The 18,368-nt window shown below is 40.5% G+C and overlaps 1 protein-coding gene across 1 annotated transcript; it reads left to right on the forward strand.

The window, feature by feature from the left end:
• The first annotated feature begins 1,280 nt into the window (after window positions 1-1,280).
• Window positions 1,281-4,205, forward strand: LOC112803973 (uncharacterized). The gene is made up of 2 exons (XM_025847419.2): window positions 1,281-2,936; window positions 3,668-4,205. The coding sequence occupies exons 1-2, from the start codon at window positions 1,579-1,581 to the stop codon at window positions 4,164-4,166; spliced, it is 1,857 nt and encodes a 618-aa protein (XP_025703204.1). The 5' UTR covers window positions 1,281-1,578; the 3' UTR covers window positions 4,167-4,205.
• The last annotated feature ends 14,163 nt before the right edge of the window (window positions 4,206-18,368 follow it).

Raw genomic sequence — 18,368 nt, forward strand, 5'->3', positions numbered from 1 at the left:
TTGAGGACTTGGAGGTGGAATGCAGGTCCATGGATGTTGGCTTCTTAGTGTGGCACGCCATTGGTGTGACCTTGGAGCCCATCGCAGGCATGTGGCATGCCATTTTCAAGTGTTGCTCTGGAGGTACATGTCACAGGCGTGTAGCAAGTCACATTGGCATGTGGCACGCCATCTTCATTGTGTTCCCTGGGAGGTGCATGGTTATTAGCATATGGAAGGGAAGTGGCGTGTGATTTGGCGTGGCATGCCAATGGTATGGACTGCATGGAAGTGGCAAGGAGAGGGGTTGGCATGTGGCACTTGGCGCTAGCGTGCGGCATGCCACTTTGGGTTGCTTGGAAACCATCGAAGGTGTGTTGCACGCCATACTTGATGTGCGAATTCAGTTTTGGGCATGTAACACGCTGGTTTTGGGTGCTACTTTTACGAGCTAAAAAGTGAGGGTAGTTCGTGACCCAAACTGAATGTCCATTACTAAGATATACATATCATTTTGAAGATCTGGATGTTAGCTTTCTAACGCCGTTAGAACTGTCTTATTTGGACCTCTATAGCTTAAGTTAAGCTTGCTGGAGTATGAATATGTCAGATTTGACAGCATTTACAAATTCTCTTCAAAAGTGTTGCACTTCTCTGGGGCTTGTCTTCAATTTTTTGTTTCCTGGGAGGTTGCTTCCTTTTGCATGCCACCTTCCTTGGTTCTCCCAGGGGCTTCTTTAGTTGTCCTTCTCCTTCATTATTCTTGCCTAAAATCTTTCAACAACTTTTTAAATATATCCAAACTCAAAGCAACTCGAAGAAATATTAATTAAAGTACAAAAATCTCTATAAAAATAAAGAAAACAATAATTTTATTCAAAGAAATAATAAAAAATAACTAAAGATGCTCATGCTTCAGCAACGATGGAGGAGCATAGGGGGAGGAGCGCGGCAAGGGAGGAGCATGGCGCGAGGGAGGAGCGCGGAGACAGAGGAACACAAGGGGAAGGAGCGCAACGCATGGGAAGAGCGTGACAACGGAGAAGTGTGAGGCGCTGCAACTCTAGATTTTACAGGAGTGAAAGGTTTTACTAGAGTAAAATATGTGTTTAGGATATGTAGAGATTGTGTTGGGATGTGTTAAGATTTAAAATGTTTAAAATTAAATTGTTGAATTTTAGTTTTACTTAAACTGACTTTTAAATTTATATTTTAAATTAAAAAATATTAAATCTATTTAAATGTGTTTGTTTTATTTTTTAAATTAGTACAATAAAAGACTGTTTAAAGAATACATTTAAAGAATAATTAATTGGATTGTAATTAGTAAATAAGAAGTTTTCTTATTTAAAATTGAAAGGGAAAAAAAAACGAACAAGTGCGCTTACATACAAATCCCTTAATTGAATCTGAGTTGGGATAATGGAACTGGTCAGGTACACAGGTAGACGCCCTACCCAGTCCACACTGTCACACACAACTAGCCTCTACGACAAATGAACCACACATTAACACCAACATACCTTCAATCCAAAATTTTCTATAAAAAATATAAAAAATCTCTTAAATCTCAGAAAAATAACCAAAAGAATAAAAAAGATGAACCCATCATCAAATTCAAAACCATGCTTCAATGGCTGTTTCCCATCTCCATTATCCCTTGTCTCTGCCGAATCCAGTGACACTCCCAAACCGAGATTCAGCAACGTAGCTTTATCAAACCAAGAATTCGCAGAATCAATTTATTCCACTCTTCACCCTCACACATACTTCACCAACCACGAAACTCTCCCTACTCTTCAAGATTCATACTCCAACTTCATCAAAGCGTTCCCAAAATTTCCCAACACTTTCAAAATCGACGAGATTCGTTCCCAAGAGTACCATCACCTCACTTTCTCTAATACTTGCTTCGATTACACAGGCAACGGTCTCTTCTCCTACGCGCAACAACAAAGATCACTACTCTCCACAACTTCACTTGCTGCTGCTTCTTCTTCTTCGTCCACGTTTGCAACCACGGAACCATTATCGTTCTTTGACGTATCGTACAAGTCAGTTACTTTGCCTTCACAGATTCTTTACGGGGGCCACGACACTGAGCTAGAGTTGAGAATGAGCGAAAGGATCATGAGATTCATGAACGTATCAGAATCCGAATACACGCTAGTTTTCACTGCCAATGAGGTCTCTGCTTTCAAAATTTTGGCCAATTCTTTTCAGTTTCATCCAAACGGAGAGCTTCTTACAGTTTATGATCATAGCAGCGAGGCATTGGAAACGATGATACAAGTATGCAAGAATCAAGCCGTGACCCCGCTCTCGGCTGAATTCTCGTGGCCGAGTCTGAAAATGAATTGGCGAAAACTGAAGAAGAAAATCATAGCCAACAAGATAATAAAGAATAACAATGGTAATAATAACAATAAGGGTCTGTTCGTTTTCCCTCTCCGTTCGAGGGTTACCGGGACGCCGCATTCCTATGTTTGGATGTCGATGGCGCAAGAGAAAGGGTGGCGCGTGTTGCTTGATGCTTGTTCCATGAGGCCTAAGGAAACAAGCTCGTTAGGGTTGTCCATGTTCAAGCCAGATTTCATGATTTGTTCTTTCTATAAAGTGTTCGGTGAGAATCCATCTGGCTTTGGGTGCTTGTTTGTCAAGAAATCTAGCATCTGTTCGCTGAAAGATTCTTGCAATGATTCAGCTCTAGGAATTGTGAGCCTTGTCCCTGCATTTAAGAAACAAAATTTGTCATTCATTGCTGCTGCTGATGTTGATGATGAAGAAAATGAACCAAAACCAAAAGACCAGTGTTCCAATTCAAATTCAGTTCCGAAATTAGACTCATTCAACTCTGGGAAGAGATTTGGACACATGATTGATACTTTCGGTTCTGAATGCAGAGGATTGGACCATGCAGACTCGGTGGGGCTAATGTTGATTAATTGCAGGGCCAGGTACTTTTTTTTGGTAGAGTGGCAGGTACCTTTTTAGCACTATTAAAATTACCAATTTACTACTCAAGCTAGGTATTAAGTAAACATCAGGAATTTAAATCTTGTCTTGTAGACGATAATTTATTGGTCAACTACAAATTATCTTAGAAATAATGTGAAAAACTAGAAAAAAACTACTAATTTACTCATTAACTTATCTTATTTTACTTATTATATATAGCCAAAAACATTTATCATTTCTTGCTAATATTGACCAAATCTAAATTCTTAAATACTGAATTTTAAACTTTAAATTCTGACAATATAAAAAATAAAGTATTGGCTTCTATTTTTAATATTGATAGAAAGTGTTGTTTCTTGGTAATTGTTTTTTTTTGTTGATATATCTTATGTTATTTAATTCTTTTTTTTTTTTGGTCGGTGAATTAGAAACTCCTTTTGTTGATATATCTTATGTTATTTAATTCTTTTTTTTTTTATCAGTGAATTAGAAACTCCTAATTCTAAATACACCACACATCCACACACATTTTATCACATCTTTTCTTCAATTGCATTTTCTAAAATTTGAATCCTAGACTTTTGAAATGAAAAAATGGGAGATATGTGAGTTAAGGCTCATTAGCATGGTATTTAATTCTTCTATTTCTATTTTGAGGGGGGGGGGGAGGTTTTACTTATACAACGTTAACAAGTTTTTTTTTTTTTTTCTCTTTTGCTAATTTTATTAGGTGCCTTATCAATTGGTTGGTTAATGCATTGTTGAGTCTACAACACCCTAATCCTGAAAATGGGATTTCAATGGTTAGGATCTACGGCCCAAACGTAAGTTCACACCGTGGGCCGGCAGTGGCATTCAACATATTTGATTGGAAAGGGGAAAAGATTGATCCTAAACTAGTGCAGAAACTAGCTGATAGAAACAATATCTCATTGGGTTCTGCATTTTTACGTAATATGAAGTTAGACAAGAATCAAGAGGAGGAGCAACGAGCCTTGGAATCTAGCACTTCTGATGATTATAGGCCGGGCCTGTACAAGAAGAGAGATAGTCATGGGCTTGGGCTTGGGCCTGGGATATTCGTGGTGACTTCTACACTTGGTTTCTTGACAAACTTTGAAGATGTTTACAGATTGTGGGCTTTTATTTCAAGGTTTCTTGATGCAGATTTTGTGGAGAAAGAGACATGGAGATATGTAGCTCTTAATCAAAAGACAATTGATATATGAACTTGTTACCCCATTTTATTTATTTTAGTTTCCATTTCAGTGGTACTTTGCTTTTTTCATTCAAATTGAATCAGCCATTCCACTTATGCTTAATTAACTTGGACACACCCATCATGTTCAGAATTTCAAGACAAAACCAGACAGCGATCAATATCCGCACACTACTCTTCATCCAAATTAGAGATTTAGTAGAAGAACACAAATTTTGTAGAAGTTTGGTTTTCGGGGTTTTTAGCTCGATAATGTGATAACATGATAATAGAACTGCCAAAGAAACAATCTTTGTGGAGATCATGGTGACCACAACGAAAAAAGAGGTAGAGATGGTAACGTGTTAAAATAGAGTAAAGTATCATTTATCTTACTAATATTTAGGTCAAGTTTTAATGTTAATTCTAATATTCTAAACTTTATATTTAATTTCTTCACGTTTTAAAATTATTACAACGTATATTTTATCGTTAACTCTATTAAGGCTCATTCTTAAACGCTCCTTGATAAGTATGGAGTGCTGTACACCTTGTGAATTTATTAAATCTGAACTCTTTATTTATTATATTTTATTTGAATGGTCTAGATTTAAAAAGGTAACCTGTTAATCAGGTTAATCATTTTTTTACAAATTTTAAATTTTTTTTGTAAATATCAGATATTGGGCTGAAGTTCAAAATAAAAAATAGTATATAAATATTAAAAACAACATGTCTGTACAAAAAAAAAGTTCTTGGACTTTAGAATTAAAATAAATAATACATAAAAAATAAGTTGAAAATTCATGTACTAAATTCAGAAAAAAAAAAGATATATTAGAATCTTAAAAAAATAATATTAAATATATATTATGTATATAATATTAAAATTTAAATAAATTTTGTTTTGTGTGAAATAAAACTATAATATTAAATATAAACACAATGATAAAAAATTTTGTGTTATATATATATATATATATATATATATATATATATATATATATATATATATATATATATATATATATATTATTTTGTGTGAAACAAAATTAAAACATTAAATATGAATAAAATGATAAAAAATTTTGTATTATATAAATTTAATTAAAAAGAACATATATACAGTATAAAAAACAAACAAACATATAATAATTTTATTTTGTGAGAAACAAAAATTTATATAAAAAATATTTATATAATTTTTTATTAACAATTTTTTTATTGAAATATGTTATTTTATTATATTTATAATATATTATTTTGGATAATTATATTATTTTAGTTAATATATATTATTTAAAAAAATATTTAAAATTTATTATTTTGTATTAAGAATATTATTAAAAATATATTATTAGTTTTTCTTAAAATAATATTTTCTTTTATTTGGTTCAAACACTATGATAATAAAAAAATTTTAAGTAACTGCGTCTACTCAATAAATATTATATTCATTTATTTCTATATTGCATGTAAAATAAATAATTAATGTTTAAAAAAAGTTAATAAAAGAAAGAAGTATTTTTTTTACCAACTCTTAGATGAAAACTATGTCATTTGAACTATAACTCATTGATAAAGAAAAAAATATTCTTAATTATATATTAAATAGAATAATTATTTATTAGGCTCATTCTTATACAAATAAAAATTTTTCTTAACTTTATATCTGTAATATTTTATACCAATTAACTTTAAAATTTAATTATTTTTTGAATAAATTAATAAAAAAATAATATAAATAATTGTTTAAATATAATTGTATTTTAATTTTTCATTTTATTAGTACAATTTGAGGATAATTTGAAATAAAAGATAATGAACTTGTTGTATTGTGCTTTGACTATGTCGTCATCTGAGAATCATGGCGCCTTCATGGAGACCGAGGTTCTTCTACAGAATCGATTTTGCGTTTGGAGTTAGCCAACCAGCAATAGCAACAAACATGCGTCTTTCTTTTCTATGGCAGCAATTTTTCGGACTTTGAAGATCATTTATGGTAGAGGTGGAATGTGGTGGGTTCAAGAGCGTTAAAATCTGTAACTCGTCAGAACGATAATGGAAGCACCTGCCAACAAATAAAACAGTGAAATTACTTGAAGACATCACATCGACAATAACAGAGTAATGGAAGAATTCAATCGAATTTTCCTAAGTATTTTTGTGGTGTAAAGGTCCTCCGTGTGTTAAATGAGGGAATTAATATTTTTGTTAGTGCCGATTTGTTTGTTCAGCCCATGACAAAAAAATAATAACAATAATAAATAAATTTAATTTACCTGATAACTTTTGATAGTAGGTTAATTTTTAAAGAGTGTTGCACTTCCTACTTTACCTGGAGTGCACTAGCTTTCGCCCTCTATTAATAATTCTGTAACAAAAAAACACAGGTTAACATTATAATTTATTGTTGTGGAAAACTAGTCTCATATTACTAAGTAAAAAAATTAAAAAATTAATAAATAAAAGAAAAACAACAGTAACATGTAAAAAAAGGAAAAGTAATTAGAATTTTGTATTGCTAGTGTTATTTTTCTTTTATTTATTTGTTATAAATATATATTTGTTATGAATGTTTTAGACTGTAATCGTATTTTAAAATTTAAATAGATAGAGTCAGTTATAAATGTAATCTAACTGTGTCAGCTAAGAGTAAGGGTGGCAAATGGGTCTAAACTCGTCGGGCCGGCCTGAGTAACTCGCCATAAAAGGCGGTCCAGGCTGAAAAACTGAGATCGCCACACTTCGAAAACCCGTTTAACTCGCACCGCTTAAACCGCGAGTTTTGGCAGGACGGGACGGGACTTCCTAGCGGGTCCAGCGCTTTTTTTTTTTGCTAGGGACATTTTCTGATATTCTAATTTAGTGTTTTGGATTATATTTTACGTTTGATTGATTATGTTCTAAACTTGTAGATGATTGATTATATATTTTAGACAATGTTTATTTTGCTTTGGACAATATTAGTGTTCCGGCCCGACCCGCCAGCGACTTGGGTCCAAGCCCAAGCGGCCAACCCGACAGTCACATTACCCGAACCGGGAGGGAACATGCCTTTCCCACCTCACCATGTAGAGCCTGGACAGCTTGCAGAAGCTTCCAGGAAGGTGGGTCTGATCACAAAGGGCCCACCCGAGTACGAACTATAAGAGGGGAGGGACATATCCCTCCCCAGAGGTACGTCACTTAACCTAACCCTAATAGCTGCCTTTTGTATGGATACTGACTTGAGTTTTTGGAGTCCTTGCAGGTGGCCTCACCGTCTCGTAACCCAGCAAGTCTCAACGGTCGACCTTTTTCAACTTGCGTCAAAGTCCTAACCGCTCTAAACCTCTGCTCCATCAAGCGTATTAACCCAGATAGTAGGACCCCCGAGAACCTGAGCAGACAAACATTGGCACCGTCTGTGGGGACCTAGTGGCCGCAGTGCATAATTTCCGCCGTCGGACGAGCTTTGCAAAGAAGGAGGGGCTCGTATGAGAAGCAGGGTGAGCTCCGCAGGCGCCTGTCGCGAGCAGTCGGGGCCTGTGACCGAGTGAGGGAACCAATACTGCCGATCTCCCAAAAGACACCCTTTCGGAGGAAGGGAGATTACAACTCAAAAATCATACAGGAACTCAAGCACAGAGTGCAGAATTTGGAGCGAAAACTCGCAACGAGAGATCGCTACTACCCTTCCCATAGCAGGGACACCCGCCCCAGCTTGTCCCACACCCGATCTCCCATGATAAGGTTGGGTGATCGTGGGAGGGATCCTAGGAGAGGGAATGAGCGTGTGGGAACCAACGCTCGGCCTCGCTCTTGGAACTGTTCCCATACCCCCGAGAGAGCGAAAGATTACGGGGAAACCCGGAGAAGTGGATGGAGGAGAAGGCGGGACCCATCATCATGGGAGAAACTCTTTTCCACCCCTCCATCCTCAAAATCCAGCTGCCGAAATACTTCGGCAAGCCAACAGACATGAAGTACGATGGGACCAAAGATCCCCAGGAACACCTAATGGCCTTTGAGGCCAGGATGAACCTGAAGGGTGTCGGTGATACAATAAGGTGCCGAGCCTTTCCAGTAACGCTAACGGGTCCTGCGATACGGTGGTTCAACGTGCTCCTCTAGGGGTCCATTACGACCTTCTCGGACATAACTTGTGGGTTCCTGGCACAGTTCACCACGTGCATCGTCAAGGCCAAACACCCGACCAACCTTCTGGCATCACCCAGAGAAACAGAGAACCGACTCGAAAATTTATGGACAGGTTCATTGACAAATGCCTGGAAATCGGTGGCCTGGCCGACTTGGTAGCCAGCATGTGCCTAACAAATGGTTTGTTGAACGAAGAATTCAGAAAATACCTTACTACTAAGCCCGTTTGGACCATGCAGGAGATCAAAAACGTGGCAAGAGAGTACAACAATGATGAGGAAGTTAGCCAGTTGGCGGCCAACAATAAGCGGTAGCCGACCAACCCACCTCCTCGCTGACCTGGGTATGTAGACAAACCGAGTGAGACACTAAAAGAAGGGGCATTAGGGAAACAACACAAGCCGTTTCCTCGGGTGCAGAAGTTCACAAACTACACTCCCCTCACGGCCCCCATAGCGGAGGTGTATCAGCAGATTACAGATAAGGACATCCTGTCAAAACCCTGACAGCTGAAGGACAGGACTGGGAGGAACAAGAGCTTGTACTGCGACTATCATAAAGGCTTCGGTCACAAGACACAAGACGGTTTTGATTTCAAAGATGTTTTGGAGCAGGCTATCCGCGAAGGCAAGTTGGCCAAGTTCTCCTAGTTCATAAGGGAACCGAGAAGGAGAGAGCACGAGCGATCTAAGGAAGATCGAAGCCGGGCTATAAAACCAAGACAAACATCCAATGAGAACCCTGACAACGGCTCGACGGTCATCGTTAACGTCCTGGTGGGACGCGAAGTGCCCCCCAAGTCGAAATCGGCACCAAAGAATGATGCCAAAATCCTAGTTGGGTCAACAGGAAACCCCAAAACCTTGCCAAGGGAACCCCCCGAGATATCCTTCGGCCTGAAAGATCTATGGTTCCAAGACCACTCAGAAAATTCTCCCATGGTGATCACGACGATGATTAGAACAGGCCTGGTTAAATGGATTCTCGTTGACACGGGAGCAGATTCCAACATTATGTTCAGAAACGTGTTCGACGCCTTGGGGCTCGAAGAATCTGATCTCAAGACCCACCATCATGGCATCATCAGCCTGAGCAATAGCTACATAAGGCCCGACGTGGTAATCAGTCTTCTGATCTGCATTGGAACCGAAGAAAGTAAGAGGTTAGTAATGGCAGAGTTTGTCATCCTGAGAGACTCCACAGCCTACAATGTCATTCTCGGAAGGAAAATAATCAATGAACTCTCGGCGGTCATATACACCAAGATTTTAGCAATGAAGTTATGGCTGATAACGGAACAATCGGTTCCATCAGGAGAGACCTAGAAATGACAGTCACTTGTGACAATGCTAGTCTCTGCCTGAGAAAGAAGTCGAAAGAGGCATATGGGGTGTTTTTGGCTGATCTGGATGTGAGAGTAGATGATAAACTGAGACCAGAACCGTAAGGGGACTTGGAGAAGTTTCGATTCGGGGACACAGAGGAGAAGTTCACCTTCGTGAACAAAAACCTCCCCCACAACCTAAAAAAAACCCCTCATCGAGGCTGTCAGGGCAAATGGCAACCTCTTCACATGGACTTCGGCTGACATGCCAGGGGTAGACCTCGAGTTTATGTCTCAACCGTTGGCCGTTAAGCCAGATGTTAGGCCTGTTGCCCAACATCGAAGGAAAATGTCACAGGAAAGGGCCGACGAGGTAGCTAGGAAAACGGCTAGCCTGTTGGAGGCTGGATTCATCAGGGAACTCGACTACTCGATGTGGTTGTCGAACATGGTCCTCGTTAAAAAAGCCAACAAAAAATGGAGAATGTGAATTGACTACTCGGACCTCAACAAAGCGTGCTCAAAATAATCTTTTCCCCTCCCAAACATTGACGCCCTGGTAGATGCAGCAGCAAGATATCGTTTCCTAAGCTTTATGGACGTATACTCTGGCTATAACCAAATACAAATACACCAACCTGATGAGGAGAAAATGGCGTTTATAACACCAGCAGGTACCAACTGCTATAGAGTGATGCCGTTTGGACTGAAGAATGCCAGAGCTACCTACCAGAAGCTGATGAACAAGGTTTTTAGCGATCTTATCAGTCGATCGGTTGAGGTTTATGTCGATGATATTTTGGTAAAGACAAGTGAGCCAAGCAACCTAGTCGGCGACTTAGAGGCAATTTTCAGGTCTCTCCGTAAGCACAATATGAGGCTCAACCCCCTCAAATGCGCTTTTGCCATGGAAGCCGGAAAGTTCCTCGGTTTTATGATAACGCAAAGGGGAGTGGAGGCCAACCTGGATAAGTGCGAGGCCATCCTTTGAATCTCAAGCCCAGGTTGCGTCAAGGACGTGCAGAGGCTGGCGGGGAGACTTACGGCCTTGTCTCACTTCCTCGAAGCCTCAACAGCAAAGGCCCTCCCTTTCTTCAATTTGATGAGAAAGGGAATAGCCTTTGAATGGACCCCAGCCTGTAAAGAAGCATTCGACCACTTCAAAAGGATACTCTCGGCACCCTCAATCCTCGGCAAGCCAAAAGAAGGCGAAGATTTATTTCTGTATTTAGCAGTAACAGACTAAGCTATGGCATCCGCCCTCATCCGAGAAGAAGACAAGAGCCAGCAGCCGGTCTACTTCATCAGTAAGGTCCTTCAAGGTGCAGGGCTAAGATACACAAAGCTAGAAAAGTTGGCCTACGCTGCTGTATTAATTTCGTCCTGAAGACTGAGGCAATACTTCCAGGGGCACCCCATCACCGTGAGAATTGACCAAGCCATTTGCCAAGTCCTATAGAAGCCTGACCTAGCTAGTCGCATGATGACATGGGAGATTGGGCTATCTCAATACGACTTGAAGTACAAACCTAGGCACGCGATCAAGGCCCAGGCAATGGTAGATTTTCTGGTTAAAGTAACTGGTGACTCTTCTGAGAACCCGATCACATGGTGGATGCTCCACGTTGATGGAGCCTCCAACCAAGCATTCGGAAGGGTTGGAATAATCCTCGAAAGCTCATCTGAGATGATTTATGAATAGTCAATCAAGTTTGATTTCCCAGTTTCCAACAATCAAACGGTGTACGAAGCCCTGGTAGGAGGCCTACTTTTAGCCAAGGAGGTCGGAGCCTCGCGAGTCGAAGTCAACATTGATTCTCAAATCATAACTTCTCAGATCAACGAGTCCTACCAATCTAGAGATTTCCTTCTTCAAAAGTACATGGAAATGGTGAAGAAGTTGTGCAGCGATTTTAAAGAGATCACGGTTCAGCATGTGCCCAGGGAAAGGAATGCCAGGGCCCACCTCTTGTCAAAGCTGGCAAGCACAAAGCCAAGCGCGGGGAACCGATCTTTGATTCAGGGATTGATAAAGGAGCTATCAGTGACCTTGTGTGTGACACATGCGATAAACCCCCCATCGTGGATAGACCCATTTCTCTTATTCTTTGAAGGTGGAGAACTCCTCAAAGACGAGAAGGAAGCAAAAACGATAAGAAGGGAGACGGCCAAGTATGTAGTAATACAAGGCCAACTGTACAAACAGGGGTTCAACCAGCCTTTGCTGAAGTGCTTGCGCCCCAACCAAGCGGACTACGTCTTGAGCGAAGTTCATGAAGGGTGTTGGGGCCACCACATCGGGGGAAAAGCACTGTTCAGGAAGCTCATCAAAGTTGGATATTATTGGCCTTCAATGTTGTCGGATTCACAAGAGGTCGTGAGGAATTGCAAAAAGTTCCAGGAGAACGCCAACTTCCACAAGTCCCCAGCAGTAGAGCTAGGCTCAATGTTAGCTTCCCGACCATTCACAAAGTGGGAAATCGACCTTTTAGGCCCGTTCCCAGTGGGTCCTGAGAAAGTTAAGTATTTAGTCGTAGCAATTGATTACTACACCAAATGGGTTGAGGCAAAACCATTGGCCAGTATATCATCGGCAAATTGCCTAAAGTTCATGTGGAGGCAGGTGGTTTCTAGGTTCAGAATCCCGGAAGTTGTGATCTCAGACAATGAAATGCAGTTCGCGGACAAGAAGTTTGGCGAGTTCCTTTCAGGGCTAGGAATTAAACAAAGGTTCTCCTCGGTCGAGCACCCGCAGAGCAACAGTCAGGTAGAAGCCACAAAAAAAATCATCCCCAAAGGCTTGAAAAAGCAACTAGATCAGAAAAAGCACTCATGGGCTTACGAGCTCACGTCGGTATTACGGTTCTACAGGACGACATCACAGTCCTCCATCGGAAAAATGCCCTTCCGGCTCTGATAAACCACTATTTTATGGTTTATATTGTGTTTTATTGAGTGGTTTTATCAAGCTTTTCACCCACTTATTCATATGATTTGCATGTATTTACAATTCCTTCCTAAAAATATCCTATGATTAATAACTTGCTTCCTAAGGACCTTTTTGTTGTATATTTTTATCTTCCTTCGTACCATTCGATACCGTGATCTGTATGTTAAGTGTTTCAGTCTTCATAGGGCAGGAATGGCGTAAGGAATAAAGAGGAAGCATGCAAAAATGGAAGGAACACAAGGAATTGAGGAGATGACCAGCGAGAAGTCACGCGGTCGCATGGCTCACGCAACCACGCGAAATGGAAGGAATTACCGTGACGCGCTCGCGTGCCTGACGCGACCGTGTGGATTGGAAGCTGCACGAACGACGTGAAAGCGTGGACGACGCGCACGCGTGGTACAAGAAATGCTGAGTAACGCGAACGCGTGGACGATGCGGGCGCGTGACGAGCGCGATCTGCAGAATTACAGAAGTCGCTGGCACAGATTCCGGGCCGCATTTCAACCCAATTTTCGGCCCAGAAACACATATTAATGTCCGGGAACATGCAGAGACTCAGGACATCAATTCATATCAGATCATAATTCAATTTTAGGTTTTAGATGTAGTTTTTAGGGAGAGAGATTCTCTCCTCTCTCTTAGGATTTAGGATTAGGATTCCTCTTAAAGGATTTAGGATTTCAACTCTTCATCAGGTTCAATATTCCTTTTACTTTATATTTCTCTTTTATTTTTAGATACTTTAATGCTTGTATTACATATGTTGCCTATTTGGCTTATGAGCCATTCATGTTAGGATTTTCTTTATTTAATAAAAATTGCGGTATTTCAGACTTATATGTTATGGATGCTTGGGCTCTATCCAAATTATTTTCATTCGAGTAGATTTTCTTCCCTTTTGGCTTTGGTTGATTAATTGGTAACTCTTGAGTTATCAAACTCATTGTTGACTGAAAATTGGAATTCTTCAAAAATTAATTCGAGTTCCAATAACTCTAGCCTTTCCCAAGGAAAGGCTAGGACCTGAGGAATCAAAAATTAATTCATCCACTTGACTTACCTTCATAGTTAGAAGTTGACTTAGTGGGAGAAAAATCCAATTCTCATCACAATTGATAAGGATAACCGGGATAGGACCTCTAGTTCTCACACCTTGCCAAAAGCTTTATTAGTTATTTTAACGACTTGTTATTTTACATTACTTGTTCAACCCTTTTCAAAACCCCAAAATATATCTTTGCATAACCAATAATAAGAACACCTCCCTGCAATTCCTTGAGAAGACGACCAAAGGTTTAAATACTCGGTTATCAATTTTAAAGGGGTTTGTTACTTGTGACAACCAAAATATTTGTACGAAGGGATTTTCTGTTAGTTTAGAATCTATACTTACAACGCGACTATATTTTTATAAAATTCTTTACTAGCAAAAATCCTAACGTCAGGCTCACCTACGGAGTCGATGCGGTGATTCTTGTAGAGATAGGAGAACCGAGTCCAAGACTACTCCTCGGTGGAGTTGAAAAAGCAGTAGAGAAGGATCTAATTGACAAAACCAGGGAGATGGCCCATTTATCAGAAACTGCGTTGATGCAAAGGGTAGCTTTGAGGTATAACACCAGAGTTCTAAAAAGAATTTTTGGGGAAGATGATTTGGTTCCGTGACGCAATGATATCAGGCTGCCGCCCCCTGGAGAAGGAAAGCTAGCAGCTAACTGGGAAGGCCCATACAGAATAAAAGAAGTAATCGGCAAAGGGGCTCAGAAGTTAGAGCATCTGGACGGAAGAGAGGTGCCGAGAACATGGAACGCAACAAACCTGAAAGGTTCTACTCATAAGATACAACATGTGAACTGACGGCCTAGCGGTTCTCTATTCTAGTACTTTGTTTTCATTCCCTGCCTTTGTTTTTTAATGTCTTGCTTTATAGTTTGTCACCTCCATCACATATTTAATTAAGCTATTTTACTTTGTTATTTTTATTTTCGCTCTCTATCATCATTTATGTAATTAATCATTAACACCATGACACCTCAGGACTGATCACCCCGGGAGCCAGTGAAATGATAAGCACCCGACATATGACGGTTGGCACCCTTAAAGCCAAACGGGGACTCCATCAACGAAAACCAAGTGTTCAAACAAATGAAAACAGTTAAAAAAGTAAAGGCACGATGTCGGCCTAACAATAGCCATTCATGACAAAATGGTAAAAATTTCGAGCTTCTAAATTACCAAGTATGAAAGGATCATTTACAAAATAAGGCGCCACACCGGCCCAGTCAAAAGGTACAAAATACAAAAATTACAAGTCATTTTCTCGGGATATTAACAATTTTTCCGCCAACAATGGTCTTGAAAGCCCCAACGACTAAGGTGTCAAAGTCGGGAGACATCAGCTTGACTAGTGCTTTATTCGCCTCCTCGGTGCTCGCAATCACCTCGCGGGCATTCTTAAGGGTCTCCTTGTTCTTCTTCTTCAAGCCGACAACCTCCCCTTTCAGGCCTACGGCCTTAGCCTTGGCAGTATTTGCCAAAGCGATGGCCTCGGCTAGTTTTTTCTCTAAGTTGGCAACTTTGGCCTCCGTGGCAGACGCTCAACCCAGCATGGCGCCGAGCTAGCTCTCTAGGGTCATCTCCCGGTTGGCAAGGTGGACCATTGAGGCATCAGAAACCTTTAGCTTCTCTTCTGTGTCAGCCAACTTAACCTTGGTAGTCTCCATTTCAGCTTTCAGTCTGCCGATCTCCCGAAGAGAAGAGCGGTACCTGCCATCTAGCAATCCAACCTGGGCTAGAACAGGTTCCACCTTTCTCACGATGGTCGTAGCACGAAGCATGCAGCGGTAAACCCATCTAGCCTGAGAGGCCAAGTCCCCGCCATGAAAGAAGTCATCGCTCCATTACAGTGAGCGCTCCCTCTAGGCTAGACGTCGTTTTTGTCTTCTTAGGGTTACTCAACAATGGTCAAGTCAGGACTCGCTTCATCATCGGGTATCTCCTCAGAAGGGGGGGATCACACCAGTGCTAGGAATCGCACCGGCGCTGGTACTGGCAGTCTCCAAAAGATGGGGACCTGACTAAACCTCAGGGGTATGGGAAGGCGGAGCCTTCGCAGAAGGAGTTACGGAGTTGTCGTCGCTGTTCCTTGGAAGGAACTGGGCCTTCAAGTTGCTAAGTCCAACTTTCTCGGCAACCATGGACACTGAAACATGAAAGCAAAGCTCAAACGTTGAAACCTTAATAGGCAGACATACAAGTGAAAGCAAATAATACCAAAAAGGGAGGGCAACCCAACGACTCACCCACATAACTTCTACCCATTTCACGGTCACCCATCAGTAGATGGGGGTTGAGGTTATTCTTGCCGAAAATAACCAGCAAGACATCGGCGATATCCCAGTTTTGCTGGCTCAAATCCTAATAAGTGCTCTTTATTAACCAATTTGACCTGGCGCCAAAGCTCCAGTAGGTCAGAAGACGCTGTTCCCCCTCCAGGGTTAACCAGAAGGGATGACAACCCTCAGCGGTCGTACCTTGAAGTAATTTTCTTTGAAGCCAAGAAAGAAATCTTCGAATAACCCAAAGATCCGATGACCCTGCATGGCACGAAATGATATGTACCCTTTTTTATGTTTTTCTTCTTTAGAAGGGTTGGTCAAGAGGAAGAAGTAGAGGAAGACCTCCACTGAGATCGGCAGCTCCAAATACTCGCATACCATCTTGAAGCATCGAATGGAGGCCCAACTGTTTGGATGTAACTAGGACAATGGTGCACGAAATTGTGTATGCCAATATTAATGGACTATTTCTCACAGCTTCGCACAACTAACCAGCAAGTGCACTAGGTCGTCCAAGTAATACCTTACGTGAGTAAGGGTCGAATCCCACGGAGATTGTTGGCTTGAAGCAAGCTATGGTTATCTTATTAATCTTAGTCAGGATACCAATAGGATTCTTTAGCCTCGATTGTAGAAGATAAATAAAAGGGTGAAAAAGGAGTAATTGTTACGCAGTAGTGGAGAATATGTTGGAGTTTTGGAGATGCTTTATCTTCTGAATTCCTGCAACATAATTCTGGTAGCTGTATTGAGCCTTCTGTAATCAATACACATACGCCACACTGTAACTGTTCTTGTAGGAACCAGTTCATTTTTTTCATTATGAACCACTATCATGCCACCCTTCTTAGGGACGACTTGGACAGGTGATGAGCGGATAATTTATACGCTTTTTGGCATTGTTTTTAGGTAGTTTTTAGTATGATCTAGCTACTTTTAGGGATGTTTTCATTAGTTTTTATGTTAAATTCACATTTCTGGACTTTACTAGGAGTTTGTGTGTTTTTCTGTGATTTCAGGTAATTTCTGGCTGAAATTGAGGGACTTGAGCAAAACTCTGAAAAAGGCTGACAAAAGAACTGCTGATGCTGTTGGAATCTGACCTCTCTGCACTCGAAATGGATTTTCTGGAGCTACAGAACTCCAATTGGCGCGATCTCAACGGCGTTGGAAAGTAGACATCCAGAGCTTTCCAGCAATATATAATAGTCCATACTTTATTTGGAAATTGACGACGTAACTTGGCGTTGAACACCAAGTACATGCTGCTGTCTGGAGTTAAACGCCAGAAACACGTCATGATCCGGAGTTGAACGCCCAAAACACGTTATAACTTGGAGTTCAACTCCAAGAAAAGCCTCAGCTCGTGGATAGATCAAGCTCAGCCCAAACATACACCAAGTGGGCCCTGGAAGTGGATTTATGCATCAATTACTTACTTATGTAAACCCTAGTAGCTAGTTTATTATAAATAGAACTCTTTACTATCATATTATCATCTCTGGACGCCTAGTCCTTAGACCAGGGGGGCTGGCCATTCGGCCATTCCTGAACCTTTTACTTATGTATTTTCAACAGTGGAGTTTCTGCACACCATAGATTAAGGGTGTGGAGCTCTGCTGTACCTCAAGTTTCAATACAATTATTATTACTTTCTATTCAATTCTCTTCTATTCTTATTCCAAGATATACGTTATACTTAACTTTGATGAATGTGATGATCCGTGACACTCATTATCATTCTCACCTATGAACGCGTGTGACTGACAACCACTTTCGTTCTACTCTAGGCCGGGCGCATATCTCTTAGATTCCCCAATAGAATCTTCGTGGTATAAGCTAGATAGATGGCAGCATTCATGAGGATCCAGAAAGTCTAAACCTTGTCTGTGGTATTTCGAGTAGGATTCTGGGATTGAATGACTGTGACGAGCTTCAAACTCCTGAAGGCTGGGCGTGATGACAAACGCAAAAGAATCAAGGGATTCTAGTCCAACCTGATTGAGAACCGACAGATGATTAGCCGTGCTGTGACAGAGCATAGGAACGTTTTCACTGAGAGGATGGGATGTAGCCATTGACAACGGTGATGCCCTACATACAGCTTGCCATGGAAAGGAGTAAGAAGGATTGGATGAATGTAATAAGAAAAGTAGAGATTCAAGAGGAGCACAACATCTCCATACGCCTATCTGAAATTTCCACTATTGATTTACATAAGTATCTCTATCCATTTTATTTTCTGTTTATTTTTATTAATCATATTTGATTTTCTAAATTCCATAATTTTATCCTCCAGACTGGGATTTACAAGATGACCATAGCTTGCTTCATACCAACAATCTCCGTGGGATCGACCCTTACTCACGTAAGGTATTACTTGGATGACCCAGTGCACTTGCTGGTTAGTTGAGCGAGACTGTGAAGTTAATTTTGGACCATGGTTCTGTGCACCAAGTCTTTGGAGCCATTACC

The sequence above is a fragment of the Arachis hypogaea genome, chromosome 1, assembly GCF_003086295.3.
Source record: "Arachis hypogaea cultivar Tifrunner chromosome 1, arahy.Tifrunner.gnm2.J5K5, whole genome shotgun sequence".
NCBI classification, from domain to species: Eukaryota; Viridiplantae; Streptophyta; class Magnoliopsida; order Fabales; family Fabaceae; genus Arachis; species Arachis hypogaea.